The sequence below is a fragment of the Zootoca vivipara genome, chromosome 9, assembly GCF_965207765.1.
Source record: "Zootoca vivipara chromosome 9, rZooViv2.hap1.1, whole genome shotgun sequence".
Taxonomy (NCBI): Eukaryota; Metazoa; Chordata; class Lepidosauria; order Squamata; family Lacertidae; genus Zootoca; species Zootoca vivipara.
Genome location: NC_142592.1, coordinates 33,829,192 through 33,856,355, shown reverse-complemented (window position 1 = coordinate 33,856,355; position 27,164 = coordinate 33,829,192). Strand labels below are relative to the sequence as shown.

Sequence of the window (27,164 nt, the reverse complement as noted above, 5' to 3'; positions counted from 1 at the left end):
CAAAGAGTGTAAAATGATGTTAAACATGGGCAGAAATTGCAATTATGTCAACATCAAGGTACAAATGAAGGGGGGGAATAACCTGAAAACATGATATCTGGATTCTGTGAACTTACTCTCAGAAACACACTTAAAAATAACCTCCAATTTGTTTATCTTTTGGCACCAAGACTTTCAAAGAGAATCCAGGGTCTAAAGAGTTGCTGAACATTCTATTTAAGGGGAAGGAATGCAATTGAAGGGATGTCATTTCAGAGTTCTTAGAATAGCCATATCGTTTGTTTGTTTGTTTGTTTGTTTGTTTGTTTGTTGTATGCAGATCTGCTAGTGAAGGAGCACATCTTGTCAAACTGACTTTTATAAGAAGTGCCAGTGCCCTGGAAAGTTCATAAACAGACACCTTTGTTCAGTTCCTCATGCCTGGATATCTGTTTCCTTTATTTCTTAGCAGAGCCTTTTCAGATTACAAAATTGTATTCAGTCTGAAGAGTAAACCTCACATTGACAATTATTCTGTTCAGAAAAAAAAATTAAATCCCGCTTCTATAGCTGAGGAGGCTGTAAAAATCTATCGCCTCCTAATGAAAAGCCATTTCACTGAATTTGACAGTTCATTGGTTTGCAAATTAGCACGCTCTACCGCATTTTCTGCATGTGCAAACTGTTTTCCCATTTTTATCTTGTGTTCAATGGGACTTGATTTGGATCAATGGGCAGGATCCAAAGAACGGAGAGGCTGTTGTGAAAGCTTTGCAGTGCAATCCTACACCCATGTCAACTTGGAAGCTCCCTTTAGACATTGGTTGCCTCCACGTTGCTAAACACGGGTGCAAAAAGTTTTAGGGCTGTGCCTCTGCAGCTGCCGCCCTGACCAGAGGTGCTCCCCATCCCACCTGCCCATCATACCTGAGCAGCATGCCAAGCAGGAGCTGGGAGAGGATGACTGGCAAGACTCATGGAGCCTGAGCTCCATGTCCCACCACTGCTCCGCAGCTCCACCCAGCAGCAGCAGCAGCAGCGCTGCATGAAGGTGCTGGGTAGGGAGTGCAATGTTTGCCTTAGAGAACACAATACTTGCTCTGGGTGCTGGCAACCCATGCTATGCCACTGGATGGCATTTACTTTACAAAGGTCTGCAATGAAGAGAGTTTTGTGCATAGCTGTGCACCCAAAGCTTTCAATGGAATCTGGAAGCATTCAGGTTCCATGGCACCCTCTCTACAAATGTTGGTGCTGTTAGTGTAGACATCAGAAGAAGGGCAGGCTGAACAGCACGGTGTTGGGGGTGAGACTGCTCAGCACAACTCCCACTCCTTGCCCCTGTTAACAGCAATGTGGGAGCTTGTCATGCCTGAAAGGAACATGATAAGAAACATTGGGAGTTGGCTTATGCCAAGTCAGAGACCATTCGCCCATCTAGCTCAGCACTGCTTGCTCTGACTGGCAGCTGCTCGACAAGATTTCAAGCAGGACCTTTTCCTCGCCCTTCCTGGAGACAGCAGGGATTGAAACTGGGACCTTCTAGGTCAAAGGCAGGTGCTCCATATCTGAACTACAGCCCTTGCCCAGGTACATGCCCAAAAGGGCTTATTCCCAGGTACATTGGTATAGGACTGTAGCCTCAAACTTGCTGTATTCTCCCCTGGCACATGGCAAACTAAGAAAAGTTTCAAGAGTGGGAAACACTGGGAAACAAGCAAATCCCTTTCCTGAGTCTAAGCAGCTCTTTGGACCCAGGCCAATAGGTACTAGGCAGTGATCCAGACAGCCAAGCCTAGAGGAAGGGTGGTGCTTCCCCCACCAAAAAATGAAAAGAAAGACCCACATACATACATATGCAACAGTAAAAAGACATAATCCAGATTGCCATCCTTCATGTTTTTGCATGAATCTTTTACACCCACACAGTCCCCGGGACTGAAGACTGAACTGAGACAAAGGGTTATGCATGTTAATTGGCTTACCAATGCCAGGATCTCTGTGTAATCAACAATTGTTTTGTCAATTACTATTTCTAATTAGGTCTGTACTGACCTCATGGCTAACACACACACACACACACACACACAACCCCATGGTATTTATACATACCTGCAACTCAGGATAGCACTCCATACATCGGATGAAGTGACATGACCTATAGTCCACGAAAGCTTATGCCATAATAAATCTGTTAGTCTTTAATGTGCCACAAGACTCTTTGTGGTCTTAGCTATGGTATTCAGGGTGTTTTTCTAGATGCAAATGCTTTTAAAATGACCTTCCCCAACCCAGTGTCTGCTAGGTCCAACTTTTTAGAAATGATATTTGAGGGTTGGAATCCAAAACATATAGAAGATGCCAGTTCAACGAAGACTGCTTTAAATGGGGACAGCAGTTATTTCTAAAAACTTCCATGGATTAATCTTTGGGGGGGGGAGGGTAGGAAACTAATACTTTTCTTTTTAAGTTACAAAAGTTATCCAAAGTATGCATGTTTAGTAAGTTCCACTGCAATCAATGTAATGTATTGCAGCACAAGTTTTGGTCTCTGAATTTTCAGTTTCTTAATTTACTTCTTCTCATTCTTTGATTCAAATAATATTCTCCCATCTTGTCTCCACCAATACACCCACAGTTGGTGCAAGAGTTTATTGGATGGCATGTATTTTTTTAAAAAAAAACTTCTATTATGTTTTCAAGCTTCTGAATATGCCTCCACTGACTTCTGAATATGCCTCCACTATGGGATTTGCTTCCGAGAACGTACACTGAAGAGCACATCTATAACTAATGTGAAGCCTTTTCATACATTACATAATGGTTTGGCCACAGAGTATATGCTTCACAGGCCACAGGCTGCCAGTCTTAGCTGTGTGGATGGTTGCATGTACAGGGCTCATAATTTGCATTTTTAAGTGTACAATTAAAATAGCTTAGATGTGTGCTTAAAATGGGGGGTGAGGGTGGGAATGTATTAAACAGTCCTAATTAGTCACCAATATTCACATTCAATGATGTATAAGGATATTTAAGCCAACAATTAGCATGGCATTGTTCATTAACAACAAAACCTAGAAGCCACTCAGGTTAATGCAATTAGATTAGACCATAGGCTACAAGATTCCATCCTTTAAAAAAACCACCTCGTTGATACTGATATGATGAAAGGGAGAAACGTGCTAAGTGGAAGGCACGTTTGGCAAACCCTCACCATGATCAACTCCCACCCGGAAACCTATTTCACTGCTGTGGAAGGATGTGTGGATTCAGAATTGGCCTCCACAGTCACTTACAGACTCACTGTTAAAACCATGTTTATGGAAGACAATCTTACTCGGCTATGAATGGTTGCCAAAGAAGAAGAAGTAAATTAGCAGTTAAAAAGGTAAAGGGACCCCTGACCATTAGGTCCAGTCGTGACCGACTCTGGGGTTGCGGCGCTCATCTTGCTCTATTGGCCGAGGGAGCCGGCATACAGCTTCCAGGTCATGTGGCCAGCATGACAGAGCCACTTCTGGTGAACCAGAGCAGCACACGGAAATGCTGTTTACCTTCCCGCTGTAGCGGTACCTATTTATCTACTTGCACTTTGACGTTCTTTCGAACTGCTAGGTTGGCAGGAGCAGGGACCAAGCAATGGGAGCTCACCCAGTCGCAGGGATTCGAACCTCCGGCCTTCTGATCAGCAAGCCCTAGCCTCTGTGGTTTAACCCACAGCACCACCTGCATCCCAAATTAGCAGTAAAATGCTACTAATGCCACACAGCAACCAGTGTCAGCTCACTGATTAGAATGGTTCGGAGATGTAGAAATTGTAATTATAACCCTTTAGAGACTGTGGATTGTTATTGTGCAACACTGTATAACCATTCTGCAGATGCAAATCCTTGTCATGTGTGATTGCTTACATTGGCTTTTGCATTTCCAGAGCCCATAATGTTAATGTATTGCGTGAACCATGTGTTCCTCTCCTCCACTCTCTAGCCCTCATTAACATCATCCACATCCAGAACGCAAATAGTGCAGCAAAGGCACAAAGGCGCTTTCGGCATCATACAAAAATAAAGCCCTGAATATGTGAAATAGGGCTAGTCTGGCTCAGTCCAAAACCCACAAATTTGGTAGATGTCCCTAAGCAAGCCGTTGTGCTTTAGTCTCAGCCCGTTGACCCTGGTCCACCTTACAGGACGGTTGTGAGAGTTGCTGAAACAACAGCTGCTAGCGGTGATGACTATTACTTATCAAATTTATTTGTCACCTAATACCTCGGCCTCTAGGTGACACACAACAAAATATTAAGAACAAGCCGAGGTAACAGTTACAAATATTACTCAATAAACAATGGCTATTACGCAACATATGGCAATGCACTGAGTTGCTAACCCTCTTTCCCCAATTCCAGAAGAGGAACTGACATTTAATATTCTGTAAGATTGCCAAAATGAGATTTAAAAAAAACTACTTTAAAGTGATGGGTTGTTGTTTTAAATAGGCCTGGGAGAATATGAAAACCTTCATCTCATACCACAATGACATAAATATTGCTGCAAGGTTAGCCTCTTTGCGGAGAGCATTCCACAGAAATGGGGAGCCACCATTGAGAAGGCCCCTCACCATCTGTTTCATGCCTCAAAAGGAGACCATACTCAGAGGAGAAAAACCACTTTGGAAGATCTTAAGACCCAGATAGGCACCTATAGGAAGAGGCATCCAGTCAGGTACCTAAAGCTGTGCGGGACTTGAAATGATGTGAAGCCCTTGAAACAATCTGTTCAGTATTACGACTGCTGACATGCCTTACTGGTTGAGTAGCAGAGCTACCAAAATAGACGCACAGTCAGCTGGCCCAGCCTCAGATCGAAACACAACATCCTCCTCTGTCTGAGGGATAATTCAGACAAGGCTCCTGCTCAACCTAATGAGCTTTTTTAGCCTCCAGAATGAGCGGCTTTGTTTTTGGATGGAACCGCGGCTCCTACCTGAACTCTGGCCTCGGTGAGTTCTGTTCTCAGAGCCAGCTGCTCCCGTACATAAACATCGGGGTAGTGTGTCTTCTGGAACACTTTCTCCAGCTCTTCCAGCTGCAAACTGGTAAAAGTGGTCCGGTGCCTCCTCTTCTTGCTGCTGGAAACGTTGCTGTCGCACTTATCTCCCAGTTCGTCCAGCTCGCCTTTCTCTTGCATCCCTTTGGCGGGGGACATGCGAAGGCTGCTGCAGTTATCCAGAGGTCTCCCCAGCTCGGTGTGAAGCGGCTGGCCTTCCACTTTGGTAATTCCATAGTTCACTGTACAGCAAAGGGGAAACAAGCTTGGTTTGGGGTTCCTTTCGTTTTAAACTTGGAAGCATTTTGTGGGGAGGTGGGGGTGGAATTATTATTGAAATGGCTATAGCTGAAGAGGAAGCTTCCATGCCAGAATCACAGACTGCTTATATTAACAACTGCCTTTAGCCATGCCTTTCTTGTCCCCTCAGCATGCCTACTGGAGTTCAATGTGACTTACTCCCAGGGAAAGTGCTCACCAAGTGTGGTGCCCTCCAGATCTTGTTGGACTACAACTCCCATCACCGCCAGCCAGCTTGGGGAATGGGCAGGGATGGTGGCACCTGTACTCCACCACATTGGCTAGCCCTGATCTATAGGTTTGCTGCTTAAGTCATGCTATTGGAATACAGTCTCACAAAGTGCCGGGTACCACATTTACCTGGAAGTAAGTCCCATGGAGATTCAAAGAGAATTTGCTTTGAGACGCCAACCGGTATATTTCATATCACAACTATGCATTTTGCAGTGCAAGCAAACCAAATAATAGACACTATAAACCTGAAGGAGCGTCTCCACCCCCATCGTTCAGCCTAGACACTGACGTCCAGCTCCGAGGGCCTTCTGGCGGTTCCCTCACTGAGAGAAGCGAAGTTACAGGGAACCAAGCAGAGGGCCTTCTCAGTAGTCGTGCCTGCCCTGTGAAATGCCCTCCCATCAGAAGTCAAGGAAATAAACAACTATCTGACGTTTAGAAAACATCTGAAGGCAGCCCTGTTTTTAAGAAAGTTTCTAATGTTTGATGTTTTACTGTGCTTAATGTTTAAATTTGTTGGAAGCTGGGGAAACCCAATCACATGGGCAGCATATACATTATTATTATTATTATTATTATATTTATTTTTTATTATTAGAAGTATTAAACATCAGATCAAAATAGACTTGCAAAGGCACATTGCAGTCCTATGCATCTGTTCTTAGAAGTGTGCTTAGGTTCATTCCTGTCCCTACCAAACCTATTTCAGCTTTCACACTCAAGTACTTCAGCAATAGCCCTTTGCATGCTTACCTGGGAGTAAGAGAATTCCATCTGAGTAAATATGCAGAGACCGAGAGAATATGGCAATGAAACTTTTAATGAAACTTTTTATAAAGTGCTTTGCTTTGGATGAAGTTCCAAATTATTTCATTTTTAAGCCAGTATAGTAGCTTTAAATTGTTGGGGGGGGGAGGAGTGTATAAGAAAGGTATGTGGAAATGAAGCGCACTCGTGCATCAAGAATAATGAAGGGAGTGAAAGGAAATAAAAACGCCCTACTTTTTTTTAAATGCTCTTGGTTTTGTATAGTGGCTTTGCTTTTAATTAAGGTGTATATTTACAAAGTGGTGGGGATTCTCTTCAAAATCGTAACTCAGTCAAAGAGATTATTTCCTATATTTTTGCACTCATCCTACAAGAACCATTTATCTTTGAAAAAACACTTGCTGTCCAAGATAAGGATTAAAGTATTTTCCCCCCTTTAGCTTCTGAACTAATTCCCAGCTTTTTTTGCTAAATATTTCTGAGATAACTGATGCAGCCTGTTACAAGATTTGAATGATCTCCAACTCCCCCCCCCCTTTTTTTTTTGACAGGTGGGGAGTAGAGAAATTCCAGTCCTTCAGGGCAGTAAAACATTACAAAGGATGGCACCCAAGCTGCCCTTTCAAGATTGTTTTAATGCTCTCTGCCACTCCCTGTAATTTCTTTACACCCTCCTGTTCATTTGCTGTAATTTTAACCAGGCACAGGCTGCAACCCAGAACTGCACACTTACTTAGAAGTAAGCACCTTTGAAATCAGTGAAGCTAGCACCCAAGTAAGGCTGCAAACACATTTCCTTTTGACTTTAATAGGGATCTACTTCTGAGTAAATGTAGTTTGGGGCTATAAAATAGAACAGGAGTTCACAGTTGGTCAAGTCTTCTCAGCAATAAGTTCTTAAAAATATACAGTTAAGGTACCCAATTTAAGGAAGCTAACAGGCAACAATTTACACTCTACCAATAATATTACTTTCTGTTAAATGCTCCAGTACTGTCCACCAGCACTGACCCAAATTGAAATAAGAACCAAACCTATACAAATGATGGCAAACCTATCACAAACATGCAATGTTAGATTCCCATGGGATTATTTCACTTTTTCTGTACCTAAGGATCTTGTGGGTCTTTCCCCCCCCCCTTTTGTCCTACACACTTAAAATGATTGCCTTTGGAAGTTGTGTGAACTTGCTGTCAAACAATATTAAAATAGGAGTATTTTTAAAAAATAAAATAAAAAAACAGATTCCATTATTATAAGCACCAAGGGAAATATTGCATTTTGATATCAAAAAACCTGATTCTTAAGACTGTGATCTAAAAACTTACCTAGAAGAATATTCTACCACATAGGTTTGTGCTGTGCTCGTGCTTCCTACTGAAGTATTAATTCTCTTTTTTATTTTAGGTTTACTATTCCAACTGTCCTATGCAGCATTCCAATAATTCAGAATAAGAATCGTATTTACAGACTTCTTGCAGCAGGATAATAAATGTGTTGCTATTTAGACATTTTAAGGCAGATTTACGCATGGAATTACAAAAATTTCCTTATACTTCCCTCATTTTTATATTCTTCATTACTGTTCCAAATATTGAACTATAAACAGAGCTGATCGTTTTTAGATTTCATAGTCAAGGCAACGGGCAGGCAAATGTTGAGTCTAACGTTAAAGCAAACAGAATCAAAATTCTGCTGTGAAATCTTTGGCCCGGGGAACATTTGCTGGCAATGAAAATCCATCCCACTTTACAAGACATAAAAAAGTTTCAGGCTGGCTTCTTTTATCGTTTGGCTTAATTTCCTTTTTTAATCGCCTTGCTTTAACATACGCTATATATAATGGGTAAGATCTCCAACCTCGTTAAACTCAACGAGGTTGCAATAAACATTTCACATCGCATTGGTTTGTCGGCTTGAAAGCACACACGGCAGCGAGCAGGTTAAGGAGGAAAGAGGAAGAGAATGTCGCGCTGTATTCTGAGATGAAAAACTGGGTGTTTAAAAGCAGGTTTTTGTTGCTGTGCCTTTTGCGACAGTTTTTATAGATTTTGCTACATAATGTAGCACGCGCAGCACAGTCTTCTCTCCACCCACCCCCCCATGGAACATTTAACGAGCCCCATTCCAACCAATGCTAATGGAAATCTGTGGGGTTTATTTGCAAGTCACGATTGCCTCGAGGATCAGGAAGGTGTAAGAAAGCATACAGATGATGCCCAAAGGCAAGTGAATTCATCAAGAGCCGGAAGTATAAATGGCACCTATAAATAAGGGGCGGAAGTATAATTGCCACTGACATGACCCGCGGCAACAACTAAACGGGCACACTTACCGACGAGTAAGCCCCATTGAAGTCCACGAGATTTACTTCCGAGCAGACACGAGATTTTTTCTTTCTACTCGATGTGTCCCTTAGTTAACACCAAGTGGTATAGCTCAGCCGGCGGAGCATGAGACTCTTAATCTCAGGGTCGTGGGTTCGACCCCCAAGTTGGGTAAAATATTTCTGCATTGGAGGGGGTTGGACTATGATTCTATATTTCTATGTTATTACCAAATGTAATGGCTTGCAATTTTGTAGGACTGTTATATCATCATCATCATCATTTCGGAAGAGGAGGAAACTGACCAAGAACGATCTGAAAATTTGTGTGCTTTTTAAGACGGTATGGATTGGCATTTTGGTTTGTGATCTCACATTTTTCTGGAGCGTTGGCAGACTGGAGGGTTTCTACAGACACGACCAGATGTTTCAGCAAACTTAGCCAGCGCTTCCGGTGAGCAGAAAATTAAGCTAAAGGGCCGACGGGATTTGGGGAGAAAGCAGTCCCCTACTTGGTCCTTCCGTAGTAGTTTTTGTTCGTTTATTTATTTCTTTTGTTTTCAGTCAAGAAAAGTCTAAAGTAAAGAAAGTAGCAGCGGACAAAGATGGGGAGGGCGGGCGACTGATCTCCAAAAAGCAGATAAAATATTTGAATTTAAAACCATTGGCGTCAGATTCGAGCACAATGGTTTAACCGGATTATGGATCGGATGTGAAAGAATATTGTCGCTATAATGTATGGTGAGAGAAGATCAAAAAAATGGTGCTGCATTCAAATACACTCCGGCCGAATGCAGCCGATCAGAGGAAAATATGTATATTAATATTTGGTTGAGGGGGGGGAGAGAAGCAAGTCGGGCAGTTAAACATTTCGGCTTCCAATTTCCTCAATAATAGCATAAAGATATAAAATGCTCTGATATACCTAATAGCATTCATAATGGACATGCACACTCATTAGAGCTCTCTCGTTGCTTTGGGACATTTTAGCCGCTCCCGAAGGATCATTTTGGCTTATTCGCGACTCCCTGCGATACTTGGCTGTTACTTTGTCTGTTGCTGACAGTTAAATGCCTTCCTTGATTCCTTCTGTTGTGTAATTCGACTGCGCGCCGCCGTTTTGCCTGTCGTTATAATTTAGTCTATATGATGATATTATTAATTTATCCGTTTATGTTTGTGTTGCCACCTTTTATTATTACATATGTTTAAAACCGATAGGTGACAGACGGATTTAGAAGATGATCGAGATGATGACACATGGGTAAACGCACTCGCACACTAGATAGATAAAGGCATTATTGTAGTGTAATGTTTTATTGTGTTTTAAATATCTTGGAAGCCGTCCAGAGTGTCTGGGGCAACCCAGATAGATGGGCGGGGTACTATTAATAGTAGTAGGAGTAATAACAGTAGTAGCCAAAAGCCTTTGCAACCTCTCTCTCTTTCTACATATATGAACACATACACGCGCAAAGTTAAAGGCCCATTTTAATCTATAGCAGGGCAAGACCGAAATGTGCGTCCTTCCGCGGTTCCTCTCTCTGTTTTGCGTTATTGTCCCTCTTTCGCCTCCAAGACTCCGGCTGTAAATCCTTCCACAGATTTGGCTTTCAGGGAAGAGACGGAGAAGGAAAGGAGTCTGTCTGGGGAGTGTTTTCTTTTTGAAATGCTGACTTTGGGGGCTACCTTCTTCCTCATATCCCTAAAGACAGGGGTGAGCGGGGAAGCGAATCTGAGGTCCTGCGGGACGCAACTTCAGAGCTCACCAGTAAAAAGCCCTTGGCAAAAAAATAAAAATAATAATCTAAAAAAGCAAGGGCAGCTGAACGCCTCCAAGCTGCGTGACACCCGAAGAAGGACTTTAAAAGGGGAAGAAAAGGAAGAAGAAAAGCCCGAGGCCGTCGGAAGGTAAAATCCTCTTTGCAAACCAGCCGGCTGCTGGTGGGATGAACTGACGTTCGAGGGTGATCTTGGCGACTGCCGCAACTTCCGACCGAGGAATTACAGGCACGGGCGTCAGGTAAAGTCAAATCGGAATGCAACAGAAGAGGAGCATCACCTTCGCAATGTCAACTTTTTTCTCGTTTTCATCATTTAACGAGCGGCCCGTCTAAAAACACTCTCCCCGCCCCCCGGAAAGAAACCGGTTTTAGCTATCCGGTTTTTGCGGGCTTGCAAGTCCTCCGATCGGGATGTTTCTACCGGTAGCTGCCCAGGGCTGTTGGGATTGCGGAGAAGCTAATCTAAATTCTATAAAGTGGCGACCGTATTTGGCGAAGCTTCTCCACAAAGGGAGATGCGTCCCAGCTCGAGGTGCCTCCAAGGCGCCATCACATTTTAGGAAACCGCGTTTGCGCCCCAGATTCCTCTGAGATAAAAGAAAGAGCGAGGTGTTCTCCGGAGAAAAACACTCCAAATCTGCGGTGGATTGGGCCCCAATCTTGTCCGGCCTGCTGTGCGTGCGTGTGTATATGTGGGGAGCTTTGCTGGAGAGGAGAGAACTGCCCACCCACCCACCCCAAAAAAATTCAGTTTTCCCAAAAACATTCTGCATGCAGACGCCCAAAAGAACCCGCTTCGTTTCGCCGACCCGGATCCCGTTTACACAGAAGGCCAAGCCACCCCTTTCCGGAGGAGAGCCGCTCCAAGCAACGTATCCTGGACGGCTTTTCGGACACCCTCTCCCCACCCCGCACCCCACACACTACCCCCAGATCCTGGGCCGCCGTCCGGGCGGACTGCCTGCCGCGGTGCCGGCCAGCCCTTCACTCACCGGAGCCGTCCCTGCCCGGGGACGCCCTGTCCAGCCTGGCGTGCGGATTATAGGCGGCCTGGGCCACGCATTTGCCTCCGCCTTTGCCGTAGAAGGCCTCTCCGCCGTCCAGCGCTTCCATTACGTGCTCGAGGGGCCCCCCGGAGGCCAGGTAGAAGTCGCCTCCTTTGCCCGTCGCCGCCGGGGGGCTCTTGAGGCCGAATTTGTCGCTCAGGAACTCCATAATCCTCGACGGAGCCGCGGTCGCGCCTGGCCAGTCGTCGCTGCTGCTGCTGCTGCTGCTCTTGCAGTCGCTGGTGCTGCGGCGGAGGCGCCTCGACGGCGCTTTTATATCTTGAAGCGCAGCGGGGGCTTCTTGCGCAACCTTCCCAAACTGCGGCCTCCGCTGGCTCCACCCCGTCTCTGGCCCCCTCGCTCTCCACTCCCCACCGCAACCTCGGCGGCCCACAGCGGATGGGTAGACAAGCGAATGATGGAGGGAGGGGGCTCGGAGAAGAGTCCCTGGCCAACCGCAGCCAACTCACATTTCGCCCTGACTTCTGCAAGTCGAGAGGAGCCTTCCCCACCCCCTGCCTTCTCCCCCTCCCTCGCCCACGACGCCGCCGCAATCCGGAGGGACTCTGCTTTGCTTTCGGCCCGTATGAACGGGCAGCAGGAAACGGGCCGGCGATCTGGAGCACAAGGGAGGTCGAGGAGCGTGGCGGAGGAGGCGGGAAGGGAGGGTGTCCCGCGGTCTCTGGACTTCGCGGCAAACGAAAAACGGAAGGAAAGGGGGGGGTCCCGCGACGCGTTGCCAAACTGCAGCGGCAGCTCCGTGGAGTTACACTTGCGGGGGGGGGGTCCTGGCTGGGTGCGAGAAAGGTGAAGAAGGGTAATAATTGCAAACAGCGTCTGGAAAGCCGTTTCAAGGACGCGGAGAAATAAAGTCGGGTGGTCACCATCCCCGGCCGAAGGAGCGATGCGCCTTTAACTCGGAAGTAAGTCGCCCTTGGTCTCATTACATCCGGATTTCCAACTCCGGGTCCGATATGCGTTTGCTTGTGGAGCAGCGATTCCCCTCAACAGATCTGATTTCCGTACAAGGCTGCAATATATTCTCTACTTCCGAGGAAACGTTATTAGGACTTGGCCTACAGCTGGATGCAGATGTGTGAGCCTGCAGGAGAAGAAACCTTGGCGTTTGCTTCCTCGCGAGGAAACACGATGAGGACTGCGATGGGCTACTACGCGTTCTCAAGTCACTGACTCCAGAGGAGCCCCGTTGGCTTCAAAGAGAATATTTCAAAGTAAGCAATGGAAAGCAACAATTTGATCCGGATGGTTTGAGGAGGAGGGGAAGGAGTACCCCCAAAGTTTAAATACTGTTCTTTATTAATAGCCTAATATAGCAGGGTTCCGCCAACCAAAAGGCGGGGGCATTTTTGTTATATTAAATATATATTTTTAAATCGGCTCACATGTGTGTTTTAAGTTGAGATATGATATATTTCAAGCATGCGTGCGCATCAGGGTTTTCAGCAGAAACTGCAGATAAGGGAGCTACAAATTGTTAACCATGTTGTATACCGATTTTTAAAATTACTATTAATTCTTATTAGCTGTTTTAGTGCGTTGCAACTAGGACATTGAAGAGTCCTGTGGTACCTTAAAGGTTAACCAATTGATTTAAGATATGGGCAGGTAGGAAAGCTCATTCCCCCCCCCCATAACACACACAAAATGCCTCCAAAGTGTTTTATTATTTATTGCTAGGAAATGCACATAATTCTGACAATCGTTCATCTATAAAACCACATTGTCCGATTTTAACCCTTGTTCTTTCTTTTCAGAAGTGTTTGCTAGGAGGGGGCTGACATTCCAATGCTGCCCCCTTCCTTTTTCTCCATTCCTTCCCTACCCAACCCGCCCCCCCCCCCGTCAATAATTAATCTGCCAGCGTGTCAAATGATCGTCGGAATCGTGTGACGCTTCGTCTCCTTGCGGCCTTTCTTAGCAGCCTCGACTCTTGTCTGGAACGTTTCTTGAAGCACAGAATCGATGGGTTCGACGTGCCGAGATCTCTGTGTCTCTGCCTTTCTCCCCCGCCCTCTTTCATGGGGACTGGGTTTACATAAATAACCGAGGCTGCTTTCCTCATTGGAAGTCGCTGGAGTACTGTATTTTCTTTGCTTCGTTTTAAGCGGGCATCAGAAACGCTTGCGGGTCGGTGGCACTGATTAAGTCCATCACAAGCTTCCTCGCACTTTGCGACGAAGTCGATATGTATAGAAGAGGCTTCTGGGAACAGCTGTTGTGTGGAAGACGTCAGAAGGGATACACGGGCGATCAGGATTTTGCTGAGGGGTGGGGAGGAAGCCCCTGGCCTGCCTGAGGCACAAATCGATTCGCCAATCATTTTGCTAGTCGTTTCAAAACCCAGCCTTCATCTAACACCTTTCTTCTTCTTTACCGGGTATATAATCATCATCACCATCATTTGTATTCAACTAAGTTTTACGCACAAAAGACCCTTTGTATTTTCATCAGTTCTAAGGGCGATATTTAGCTAAGATTTTTACTCGGAGTAGACATTGAAATGAATAGGCCTAACTTAGTTATGTTCGTTTAAAAAGCGCAATTAATTTCACTGGGCCTAACAACGAATGTCACAGACAATTTAAAGAAGGGGGCGGGATTTCCTAGGTTGGGGTGTCCCCTGGACTAAACGAGACTGAGAATAGAAATCCAAGGTAATGTACTTAAAATTAGGGGGGGGGAATCAACATTGTAAAGTCCTCAGGGCAGGTTTGCTTGTGTTTTGCTTTGCTTTTGTTACACCATACTAATGAAATGACCAATATAAACCAATATGATGAGACCCGCATTAGGGGATCATTATGATCCACCAGCAGAAATGGCCACAATCAGCCTATAAATAATTCTTCGCGCAGGAGGTGGATTTCGCGCAGGAGGTGGATTTTAGCCCAGATTTGCGTGCGTTGTTTTAATAATAATAATAATAATAATAAATATTTTATGACACTATAAACAATTGCCGTTTCCCAGAGATTCTTCCAGGATTTCGAGGTCTATTCCAGCAAATGGTAACGTTGCCATTGGTTCAAGGTGCGAGGCGGCCCGGGCATTAGCCCGTCGGCTCCTGCTAGTGTCTGTATTGGATGTTCTCCAACGGAGGTTTTCACTGGGGGTGTGGTGTGTGTGCGCGCGCGCACAAACACACACGCCATTTTACACCACCACTTTGAATGGTGTGCAGATCTATATCTGTGTCCCAGCCGCTGGCAATGCTTGACTTCCCAAAGCCCAACCCTTTCTACACACCTAGTCCGGTTTACGACCAGAAGCTAGCTGCTTCCGTGTGCAGGAGATAAATAATTGCAACCGGGGAACCCGGGTGGTGGTGGCTTCATTCCAAATCGGCGTGTTTAGGAGAGGTGAGGTTGAAGAATGCCTTCTTCCACTGTGAAAAGTCCTGATCGAGAAGGGGGGGAGAGAGAGAGAGAATCAGATATGAAAGAGATCTAGCAGTTGGGACTGCAGCAAGAAAGCCACACACGGCGCACAAAATAATAGTGTGGGTGTTTTTTTTGTTTTGTTTTGGAGGCGTTGATCTTACGCCGAGTCGGGAGCTCCAATCGGCCTTTGCTGGACTCCTCCTCCTCTTTCTCCCTCGTCTTGAAGATCCCCGGCCCTTCGGCTATCCTTGGGGCCCCTCGGCCTCGCCTTCCCAGGGAGCTTGGAGAAGGTATCCGAGAGAAAGCGCGCTCGGCGCGGCGAGTTGCTGGCTCGCTCGGTGTCTCCTAAATGAAAGCCACGTGCAGGTCTGCTGCAGTTGCGGCGTGCCCCTTCTCCCAATACAAGGCAGTCAGCTAGCTAAAACTGCAGGGGAGGAAGGAAAGGGGATTGCGCAGGGCGGGGGGCGGTGGAGAGAGGGGAGGAATCAGCCTTCAGCCTCAGCTTTCAGCGCCACCACACAATATAGGCTCCCCGGGACCGCCGGGACGAGCGAGAGGACGTGGTTCAAACGGGGCCTCCTAAGGATACCCCTGCCTGGGCCCAGGGGCGGCCTCGGGGCTCTTCTTCGGCTCTCCGCGGCCTGCGCTCTGCGCGCTCTGCTTCCCGGATGGGATTTCCCTTTCGCGTCCCCCAGTCAAAAACAGAACGGATACAAGGCTCCCTCTGGTCAGTTTCCCTTGGCTGGTCGCCCCTTTCCGCCCTCCTGCACGCGTGTTTGAGCCCCCCCCCTATCGTTCCCAGTTTGTGCTTTGCCCTGGATCTGAGGCTGGAAAGCTCTCCCCGCGCCCCCACCATCACCAGACGAGCTCCCCTGATTTATAGGCCTCGGCTATTGATAAGATCGGGCCGCGCGGGTGTACAGCCGGGAAGGGAGACTTTGCAGCGCAGAAACAAGATCCTCTACACCAGGGAGAGGGGGAGCTACGAAGGAAAGGGGGGAAATATCCTCTGGCTGTATTGGGATGGACGGATCAGCCCGAGACCTAAGCTGCTTGCCCCCCACCCTCCAAAAAAAACCCACCCCACATTTATTTTCTTTTTTCTCTGGCTTTGCTCCATCTATGTCCCCAAAGGGTCCCAGCAGGCAAGCGGAGGCCACTGATGTCCATTTCTCGCAGCCTGGAGATGCGCAAAGCGGGGTCCGAAGATCTCTTGCAAAGAGAGGCGAGCCGGGGCCGCTTCCTTTTCCGAGAGGAGGATGGAGGAGGTGAGATCGCTCTGAAAAGCTGCTTTCTTCAGGACGGATTCCCGCGGCTACGACAGGCAACCAGCCAGACCCCCACCCAACCCAACCCAACCCAACCCCGCGCGCATTTTTTCTCTTTTTTTTATACGGGCCGGGCTGCAGATGTCTCTCTGTGTTTCGCGAGATGGTGCCTTCCCTGAACCGGCTGCGAGAGGGTGTCGGCTCGATCGCAAGACGGCTTTTGGCCAGGGGGAGCGTGTGCGCGAGGGGAGGGAGACAGTCCCCTGAGATAACCCCGAAAGAGAGGGGGGAAAAGAGAGAGAGAGAGAGAGAGAGAGAGAGAGAGAGAGAGAGAGAGAGAGAGAGAGAGAGAGAGAGAGAGAGAGAGAGAGAGAGAGAGAGAGAGAGAGAGAGAGAGAGAGAGAGACTTCCCGGGCAAAGGGCCTCCTCTGCTCCCGAGGCCGGCGGAGGGCTCGGGCTTGGATCCGAGTGCGCTGAAAAGCGCAGCTGCTGCGCTGCGTCGTCAGCCCTTCAGCTCGCAGGTCCGCCTCGATTAGGCGCCCTCGAAGATGGCCATCGACGGAGCTAGTGCTCTGCAGGAGGGAAAAGAAAGGACCCTCGCGCCGGGGGAGCGGGGGGCAGGTGGAGAAGGGAAGGCGGCGGACTCTTACAGGCCCAGGCGACAAAGCGGGCTAGAGAAAAGGTTGTTTGAAAGAAAGGGCGAAAGATCCGCACTGCGCGTGAGAGGGAAACGGAACAGGAAGCAAGGAGGAGGGAGGGAGGGCAAGGCAGCCTGGCAACCTGGCAGCCTAGGGGGCTTGCGTCCCATAGGGACCTCTTTTCCAGGTCGGCAAAAGTTGTTGTCGGAAGGAAGTCACTGCCTCTCTCTGTAGCATATGCTCCCTACGAGTCGTCTTCTCAGCAGCTGAGCTTCCCAGGGAGAATCGCCTGATCAGCAACGTAGCTCTAGATATTATTATTATTATTATTATTATTATTATTATTATTATTATTGCACCGAATTTCCTCCCACCACCAGATATAGTTGAAAATTTCAAGGGCAAGACGTCTTGATCAGAACAGGATGAGTACATATGGGGAGGATCATACCGTTTTTTTAGGGTCAACCGTTATCCGCCCCTCCTCCATATTCACGCAGCTTCGCTGTCTTAGAACATTCTCCTGCCTTTAGGAGCAATTCCTTGCAAGCTTGCAGCTTTAAAGAAAAGTCTATAGTTTCTAGCTGTTACGGTGTTCTGTGGCTATGCTTTGTATGAAACTGACAAGGTGCCTTTCCCAGGCACTCTTTGGTGTCTATTTCCTAAAATGCGTTCCTAGCCAGCGCCCTCCTCCCTTTTCTTTTTCAACGACTCTTTTCTTTCCTTGTTTCCCCAGAGCAGCCAGGGTACCATCCTGATTAGCATTCTGGCTATAGTTTTGGTTTGGCCCTGCGTGCTTAGCATCTCCTTCCCCTCGACTTATTCCTTACAGACAAGGAACTGGTTTTATTGCCTTCCCTTTCCAGGGTGGCGCGAGTATTTATGGAACTGAAAAGGCGCGCGTACAGCTCTCCTCTTTTCTTGTTTCATTGAAGGCGAACTCCGGGGAAAGCGCGCATTTCTTGCTACCGCCGGTTTGCTAGAACGTAAGCCTGCGATTATCCACGGAGAAGGAACTGAGCCTGACCAAGGAAGACGGGTGGATATTTTTAAATGCTCCTTTTCCAAACGGGTCCCGAAATAAGCCAGCGAATTAGGCGTGGAAGTCAGCAGCCAATCTGTCGTTGAACTTGATCGACTTGTCCAAACAATGACAAAAACGCTTCTACAATTAAACAGCATGTTTCAGGTGGCTTAGCTCCGTCTCCGCTTGTTTCGGTTCCACTACAGAGTTTACTCCTTTTATTACAATATTAAAACGGATTTAAACAACAATAACAACAACAACACCCCTGTCATTCAAACAATACAGGATTCTTCAAACCCAAAGGACATTGTGGGAACAAGGAGGCCTGAGGCACAAACGGGACATTCATGGATTAAGCCGAAATATTTGGATGTTTAGAGTTCAAAACTGACTGAACTAGGTTGTGTATAAAGCTGTGGTCGCGAAATGTACTGAGGGGATAATTTAGGCTGCAATCTTAAATACATTTGCTATTGAACCCAGTGGAGGGGGGGGCGTCTCTGAGGAAATGTGATCAAGTTCGCTTAGCGAGAAAAAGTACTTCCTGAAATACTAAATTCCAATGAATTGTAAGTTATTAAATTTTGTTGGTGGTATAAAATATATTTGAACGCATTTATTGATTTGTTCATCTGGTATATGTATTTATGGCTATATATGGCGCATGTAACTGGATTTGTCGGTCTGCTTTGCCAGAATAGACGTTGTTTTGATCCTAAACTCAAACGAATAAAAGAGGCGCAGGATCCCGTTGCCAAAAACGGCAAAGGCCGCTGCGATCCACTTTTCCCGATTCCTTCCACAGCACACTTAAACTGTTAAATCTCCAGGGATTTAAAGAGAGTCTCTATCCTCGACTTCAGTGGGCATATATCTAACCATACGCAGGTTTACTTGCAAGGAAGCTCAACTGCTTTGAAAAGATCTTACTTCCAAGTAAGTGAGTTCAGCATCATTTCAGTTAGTCTGCGTACTTCAGCCTTGAAAACTTTTCTGTAAAATATAAATCCCACTGGCAATAATAATTGTTTGTGTTTGGGGGCATATAAGTGGCACATCCGACTGTCTTATTTTCTAGAATTTCTAGGCACAAATCTAATTCCTGGAAGACGTTGATTTCAAACACAGAGGTTTATTTCGGGTGTTAATTTGTTGTGCATAAATAACACTGTGGGGCTCCGTAGTCAAAGCCTTTAAGGCGGATTGGAATCCTCATCCCGCCCCTTTGCCACGCATTGGCGACGTCTAGAAAAACCCAGTAGTTGCGAGCATGGACGGCTGCTTAAAACGTGTTACGGGATAGCTAATGGGCATGAAGTGTTCCTGTCTTGGATATGCAACAGGAACACCCCGATCGGAAATAAAAACACGGACTTGGAAATAAATTCCATTGAAATCAGCTTGGAGCTTGTTCCCAAGCCAGCGGTTTAGGATCTCCGCCAGCAGAGCCAGGGCGGCGCTCCTCATTGGTCCGAGTCGCATTGGAGGAATGTGGGAGCTCCTCGCAGCCTCTTGGGAGGCGAGCACAACATTCTCCCTCTGGGCCAAGATCCTGAAATGTCACGGTTCCCTAACAAAGCTCCTTTTCAGGACGGCCAATTTCACGATGCCTCCTTTTTGTTAATTTACTACAACAACAAACGACAAAAAAATAAATAAATCAAAAAAATCACCTGGAGCCCAGATGCGACTTCGCCGAGTCTTTGGAAGTGCAGCAGTCAAGGGATCTCAAGAGATCGAGGCTCCCCAGGCGGCTTGCCCCACCTGGCAAAAGTCCCAATCTTGATGGATCCAGGTTTTCTAGGTGGCAACGCTGTTGTCCAGGTGCAGAGTACGGGACTAACTCTGGGAAAGGGTGACCAAAGCCTCCGCCTTTGCCCGGGTGGGGGAAATCGGCCTCTGAAGTCTAGTCTCCAAGGCAAGGTCGCTTTCCCAGGTCGGGGAAGCGGGCTGAGAAAGACCAGCTCAGCAAAGCTTGAACGCTCTCCAGCCGTGCAAAAGAAGCCGAGAGTAAGCGCGTTACTTGGGCCCGATGCGGAAGCGGGGGCGCTGACTGACTGCTTCACCAGTCCAAAAGGCTCCTGCCGTTTTCTCGACAGCCTCTGCCCAGCACGAACCGTTTCTCTCTAGAACCCTCCTCCCCCCGCCCCAGCCCCGTGCGTCGGATCTGTAATAAAGTCAAAAGGGACCTATCATCATCATGGTTCCAGCATTCAGCCACTGCCCGACTCCTAATTGTGAGTCTGAAAAGATGAGTGTCAAATGAAGAAAAGGTGAAACTGTCCACACCTTCCCTGCCCCCGCCTAGAAAATACATCCCGGATAGGCATCGATGCTTAGGCTACCTCAAAAAAAGATCCATGGCATTTATGCACCCCTATATGCGTTCCGCAGGCCAACCCTGTGGCCAATTCGCCCAGGAACAAGTCTCCCAGTGGGGTTCAATGGGACTTACTCCGAGGGAAGCGTGCATAGGGTTGGAGACCTCCTCCAGCACTCCGGCTCAAACAGCAGTCCGGCAGATGCGCCGCGAAGGTCACAAGAAGGGCACGAACCCCTCCCGATTGCCCACCTCCAATCGGGTATACTGCGGCTGTACATGGATGTTCCATTGTGTAGGTGTTGGTAGACTTTGCAATCACTTATCTAAAACCTTTTTCAGCTGATTGCTACTATCGCCCGAGCTCTTTGATCATGGAAGACATGGAACGAACCAAGAGGGCATGCCAGAAAGGGCGCCGAAGTCCCAGCGAATTCAGTGGGACTTACTCCCTGACAAGCGGCAAAACACGGCAGCCGAAACGTCGTTTGCTCTGCTGCCTTCACTGCGCTGCCGCCACCCCTGGCTTTGGAAGCGTTGCATACACGACGTTAGCAACAATTCCTACCCAGCCTAAACCTATTCTGTGGTTTCTTAGGAAATAGTGAGTTTTCGAGTGTTTCCCCCTTCGATCCCAATTGACCTAGCTGCGTATTCCTTTCACCCTGCACCCTTTAAGCTGCTAATATACCATTTTCATTTTCGTGGAAAACCTCTGAGCACTTGAGGTAATCCACGTTACCAATGGGAAGCTAGATTTTAAATATTTGAGGCACGACCCAGCCCAGGCTGGACCACGTGCATCCCGATCCCGTTTACACAGCAGCAACAAGCAGGTCCCCTTGACTTACTCCCAGCATTGCAACATTGCGCTCTTACGCATCTGAGCGAGAGAAAACGAAGGCCGCCTCTCAGCACCATTGCGCGTGATATAGGGGTGCCAGATTTGGAGAGAGGAATGCGAGACCATGGCTGAGGCTCCCAGCCTGCCTTGGCTCTCCAGCCTGGTGTCAACAATCGCTTTATTTCCGCGACTGACTCGCCCAGCCATAATCATAGGGGCTGCTTGGCTCAGCTGCCATTCATGACACATGCCTAGAAAACAGAGAATGTTTCTTTTTAAAACCATGGCAAAGGCTTCTCTAGATGATCCGTTGATTACGAGGGCGATTACGCGCCGCTCTGTAGGCTTCTCGGCGTGCAAAGCGGTTTGAGGCCGACTTTAACGCGGAGCGCCATAAACCTGTCAATGTCGCGTCCAGGAGAGAGATTACGAGGGGAAATAGGGAGTGTGCCTGGCAGCGGTCGCTTTCCTGCTTTCGCCTCCTGCAAAAAGCCGAGTTGATTTCATAGCACGTTCGGCTTTTTGATGACTTCCTCCCCGGGATGCGGATTTGCGCGAGGATCTAAGGTCGCTCTCCAAACAGAGAGAGATGAGCTAATATTCCTCGTGTGGATTCAATCTTTGCTCCCCGCGAGATCTGCGCTTATCTTGATGAAAGGGACATAAGAAGGAACGGCTTTCCTGCATATTTTCAAAAAGAAAGAGCAAACTAAGGCAGAGACCCCAAGATCCTGGAAGTTGGTGTGCACGGTGGGGGGCTTGGGGCTTCACCTTTCAATCCCGCTTCACACCTGAGGCTTCAACCTGGCCTGTGTCTACATTGCAGAGATGGGGAGTCTGTGGCCCTGTAGATACTGATGAACTACTACGACTCCCGTCAACCCTCAGGAGTTGAAGGTCAACATAATCAGGCCCCGCGCCCCATGCTTTGGACTCTGCAACCAACACGATTACAATGGCAACCCCGGAAATAAAGCCCACTCGATTTGATTTATCCCGCATCGAGAGCCTTCACAAGTGGCACCCAAAAAATAAGTGCCAGAGGCGTAATCTCCCTTTACGCAGCAGGAGTTTACCCAAAATAAAGTTCCCCGGAGTGCAATGGGAATTACTCTTCAGTAAGTACCGTTGACCAAACTGCGGGAGGCAGTGCAAGACAGGAGTGCCTGGCGTGCTATGGTCCGTGGGGTCACGAAGAGTCGGACACGACTAAACGACTAAACAACAACAAGTACCGGTATGCATATGGAAGTCATGCTGCCTATGCAGGTTTACTCCAAGAAAGCCTTGCCTTCAGTTTGTCTTACTCCCAAATCATCGTGCATGCGGTTGAAGCTTATTCGGAAGTAAGCCCGGATATCTTTAACCTTCCAATAAAATGCACGTGGGGTCAGGACACTGCAAAACTGTGCAAGTGAACTCAGAAGTAATTCCCACTGAATTCAATGGGCTTGTTGCCACGATTGCTGTTTTAGTATGGAAACAGTGGGACAGGTGCTGGGAAGAGGCAGCTTCGTGAATAGAAACTTACCTCGGAGTGGATTTGGATTCTAGCTCCACTGGAGTTTGGAGTGGACCCATCCCTAAGCTGCCCCATGATGGCTGAAGGAATATTTCCTAGAGGAATCATAGCCCTGAGGCTACGTGGAGCAGCTAAGCGCTACCTCTTCCCACCTGGTCCTGTCTAATGTTCGTCCTACTCAGAGCAGACCCACTGAAATTAACGGATGGACGAATTTAGACCCTTTGATTTCAATAGGTCTACTCTGAGTTTAGCAAAGTTGGACAAAGTTCTCTCAAAGGCCGATCTATTCAAATGTGGCGCAGGACTGGTTGAGCCATCTCCCGGCCTATTTGCCCTTTCCATGTCCGGTTCCTCTTCTCTTTGATGCTATGCATCCCATCTTGAGCACACTGAAGCTCATTTGCTAGGTCTGATGGTGCTGCGCAGCCTGATCGTATTCAGGTGTTACGTCTCTCCAGAGTAAAACCCACAGAACGATTGATTAGAATGTGGTGCTGATAACGCCAAGGTTCGATCCCTTGACTGCATATTCCTGTGTTGCAGGGGGTTGGACTAGATGATCTCCAGGGTCCCTTCCCTATGATTCTATGACTACAATGCTAAAACAATGCGAGTTACTTCCGACTGAAACTGCATGGGACTGGATTTGAGCCCAGAATTTTAATACAGTACAGTACTACAATACCTAGATCGATTCTCAGTGCTAAACCCCAAGGACTGATAACATCCAGTTCAGCATTTGTAAGTTCTCTTCATTTCAATGGAAGAAAAGCACACGATTCACTTTCCCACTGAAATATCCAGTATCATTAAAATTCCTTGGAAAGTTGGAATAAACTCTAAGAATGACAGCATGAATACTGAACACTGTTGTTGTTGTTGTAAATAGGAGTTGCCTTTGAGTTTAAATGCTTCGATATGCTGTGTGCAGCGAAGTTCACTGTCAACCAGACGGGAGGTCGTGCTGCAAAAGGTTTTTTGCCTAGTTTTTCCATCATGTTTAGGATTAAGGTACAACGATCGTCCAACTTATGCTAAGGTTCTACAGCAAGAGAAAGTCAAACGGGAGAGAGAGGAAGAGAGGAAGAGCGGGAAGGGGAGAGAGAAAGAAAGAGAGAACTTTATTGAGTTGAAATTCTGGCTGTCTCTTGCTAAAAATGAGAGAAATATTTGCTCTTTCACACACACACACACACACACACACCGCCTAACCTTTGGTTTTAAGAAAATGATGCAATGTAGTAGGGACAGGTCTGCTGGCTGCGAGCTTAAGTGCCCTGACTCGCGAGTAAACCAGTCTCAGGCTGAGGGGAACGTGATATTCCTGTTGCTAAAAGCGTCTGGCGCAGTTCTGCGGGGCGTGCGCGCCATGGTGCGCTTGGGGTGGGCTTCTGTACCTGCGGCGTGGGGCGCGTGTGTTCCAGCGGAGGGATCCTGGTCAGTTTCAACCCGTCGGTTTCGTGCCTATTCTTGGCTCTCTCTCTCTCCCTCCGCCCCCCTTCAAACGTAGCCTGCCCTTTGAAAATACACCCTAAGCGACGAGCTGAATGCTGAAAAGGGACTTTGCGGTCATCAGGTCTGCTCATAATATTTGAGCAAGCGTGCCTCCTTTCGCTTCCCGCGGAGTCGAACATGCAGGCTGCCTTCATAGCTGCCAAGTTATCCCTTTTTTTAAGGGAAATTCCCTTATGCTGAATAGGCTTCCTCGTGAGAAAAGGGAAAACTTGGCAGCTATGGCTGCCTTCGAGGTACCAGCAAGAGCCTGTGGACTTCTTCTGCGGCAGAGCGCACAGTGATAGTTGTTGTTGTTGTTAGGAAAGCGACGTGAGCCTTTTTCAAAACACCCCCTCCCATTTTATAAGCGAATTGAGAAGAGGCCCCAAGGGAATGGGACTCAGCCTGGCTACCACTTCCATCTAGATCCTGAACCTGCTGAAATCCAAGAAACTGTGCAACAAACATGCTAAAAAGGGCAAACGGCATATCTGATGTGTTCTTAACCAGGTTTACTTCAGTGCCAGTTGAATGGGACTTACTTCCGCATAAGCATGGGTTGCGGCCTCTGGCAAAGCGAAGAAATACCACTGCGGCAAACTTGCTTCTGGACTGTGCCACTGCACAATGCTTGGGGGCGGCAGGGTATTTGTGTGGGGTGAAATCTCTCCACCTAACACCATGACCAAAAGCAGGGCTCTAACATAGACTTTCCCTAGAGATGTCCAACCTTCCACCCCCAGTTTGGAGGAATTTATTTTATTTCATTTGAAAATGTATGGAATAAATGGTCTTTCAGACGTGTGAGCACCTACCTGCGGTCTGTTGTGGAGCATGCCAGACACAGACCAGTAGTACAGTGACAACCAGGTCTCAGTGGGATTAGTCCTTAACGTGCCCATTAGACCGCCTGGCTACGTTTCTAAGCACACTGCTTAGGATGGCGTTAAGACTGCAGCATGATCGGGTCCATGGGGTCACGAAGAGTCGGACACGACTAAACGACTAAACAACAACATGATCGGGTCCCGTAGTTCATCCATACAGTGAACCCTGTCTCTCTCTCTCGCACATCCACACGAAGGAGTCAATGGATGAGAACTGGAGGATTAAGCAAGCGAAGCTAAACCCAGTATCAGTATAAGACTGCATTCATATGCCTACTTTTCTGGGAGTAAGATCCATTAAACTAAATGGGGCTTAACTCGTGATTTTTGTTTTTGTTTTACATTTATAGTGCGCCTTTCCTCCAAGGAGCTCAAGGCGGCATACATAGTTCCCCGCTTCCCCAGTTTATCCTCAGAACAATCCTGTGAGGTAGGTTGAGTGACTAGCCCATCGAAAGTCACCCACTGAGTTTCGTAGTTGAGTGGGGATTTGAACTCCCAGGTTCTAGTTCGACACTCTGCACACACGTGGCACTTTATTCCATTTTCAGGACATTTCCTCCGCATTATAGTTGAGCTCTCACACGAGGTGAAAGCCACTGAGCAGTAGTGGAATGTAGCGCTAGTTGAGTGCTCATTTCCATTTTATTTGAAAACGCGTTTTTACCCTGGAAGCAAATAACACGGAAACGAGCGCTAAAGTCGCACTGTGTTCCACTATAGTTTCAGAAGTAGCTTTTACATAGCGTGAAAACTCAAATATAGCGCAGAAATTAACAGTTAGGGGAAAGGGACGGAAACGGACTTAAAATGTCGTGTGAATGCAGCCCTAGTTAGAAGATCGCTCTGTAAAGCGTGTCTTTCACGAGGACTGCTCCAGAGCTCGCCCTCCTCGCTTCCTGCAGTGTTTCCTCATCACAGAGGAACAAAACCTGCTCTGGGAGGAGGACCATGGGACTAGTAGACATGCATTGTATAGGAAACAATTGTGTTTTCTTTTCTTTTTCTGTAAGAGACCCGCACCCATTGCGGTCTGTGTCCAAACCCTGAGTGGTGCAGTGCATCACGTTGGTTAATTCAAAGGCCGGGGTGTGTATTTGGTGAGTTCCCGATTTATTTACTAGGAAGCTCCTTAGATTTCAGCCGAGTAAGTTTTAGGGTCGCAGCACGACTGACTCAACCTTTGTTGGGTCTGGAAAGTTCCGTGTTAGTGCTTTGGGGAGGAACTCTGCATACCTAGAGATGAGGGGTGGGAGAGGTCAGAGAGGAGATGTTGACATGCCAGTGAAGAGCATAGAAGCTGATCAGATCGCCATTCCCCAGCCTGGACCCGCCTTAGACATCCACGCGCCCTCGGTTGCGATTCTAATTCCACAATCAATTCGGATTGACGCGAAGCTTTGGAGTGCCCTGCCTGCGCACGCACTGTTTCAAAGCCCGCTTCGCTGCATTTGAAATGGCCAAAGCCTAGCAACGCGGAATCGGAGGTTTTCTGCTTCAAAAGAACCTGAACGAATTCATCTCAGCCTGTCCCCAGCCCAACAAGAGCGGCCTTTGTGCGCTGCAGCCGCCGCTGTTTGGAAAGGGTTTCGGCCGCGAAGCTGCGCCACTGGCTGTAGTGGAATCACACGTCTCCGAGGGGAGACCCCGAAATTAGCGCTCTGCGGAGGTGGCAACAAAGCGGCCTCTTTAGCACTGAAGGCGAGCGTGCTGTTTTATCCTAAAATAAAACTGCCCAGGGACAGAATCCAGTTAGGTGAGATAGGACCCTAGAAGCAGGAGAGAGGATAGTTAACACTATCCCAATATTTTGCAGGGAACATAAGTTTTGGAAGGGGCGTTAAAATCTGCAAGGCAGCCGTGTGTTTCATTCAAGGTTGCGATCCTGTTCACACTTACTAGAAAGTGACAACTTGTTGAACCCCGTTAGTTTGTTGCCGTGGCGCGGAGAAGACTTTAACAGATTTTATGGAGTGGGTGTGGTAGCGCCGGCCCTATCATTAGCAAAAGTAAAGCGACTGCCTCTGATTTTGAGTGTCATAAAAGCGCAGTAAATTGTTAGTTATTTAATGTGTTGCAGTTTTACTGGTAGAGAGGGGACCCGGCGCTGCTGAGAATTCCTGTTTCAGGGGCCAACTGATTTCGACGGGACTTACTCCAAATTAAGTGTGCATAGGACTGCAACTTTAGCCCTAAATCACAATACAATAGAATGCAGTGCAGTGCAGTGAATACATCCTTTTGAACTTGGGGAGACGTGTTTCAGATGAACTATGCC

The 27,164-nt window shown here is 47.5% G+C and overlaps 1 protein-coding gene across 2 annotated transcripts in view; it reads right to left on the bottom strand.

The window, feature by feature from the left end:
* Positions 1 to 12,087, bottom strand: part of ALX1 (ALX homeobox 1) — a 31,222-nt gene extending 19,135 nt beyond the window's left edge. The window contains exons 1-2 of one of the 2 annotated variants that reach the window (XM_035128564.3): positions 11,429 to 12,087; positions 4,962 to 5,266 (exon numbers count right to left, since the gene is read on the bottom strand). In XM_035128564.3, the coding sequence (XP_034984455.1) occupies positions 4,962 to 5,266; positions 11,429 to 11,651 (528 nt within the window). In that variant the 5' untranslated portion in view covers positions 11,652 to 12,087. The remainder of the gene's footprint in view (positions 1 to 4,961; positions 5,267 to 11,428) is intronic. The other variant, XM_088651804.1, reaches the window with a different exon arrangement.
* Positions 12,088 to 27,164: the final 15,077 nt, after the last annotated feature.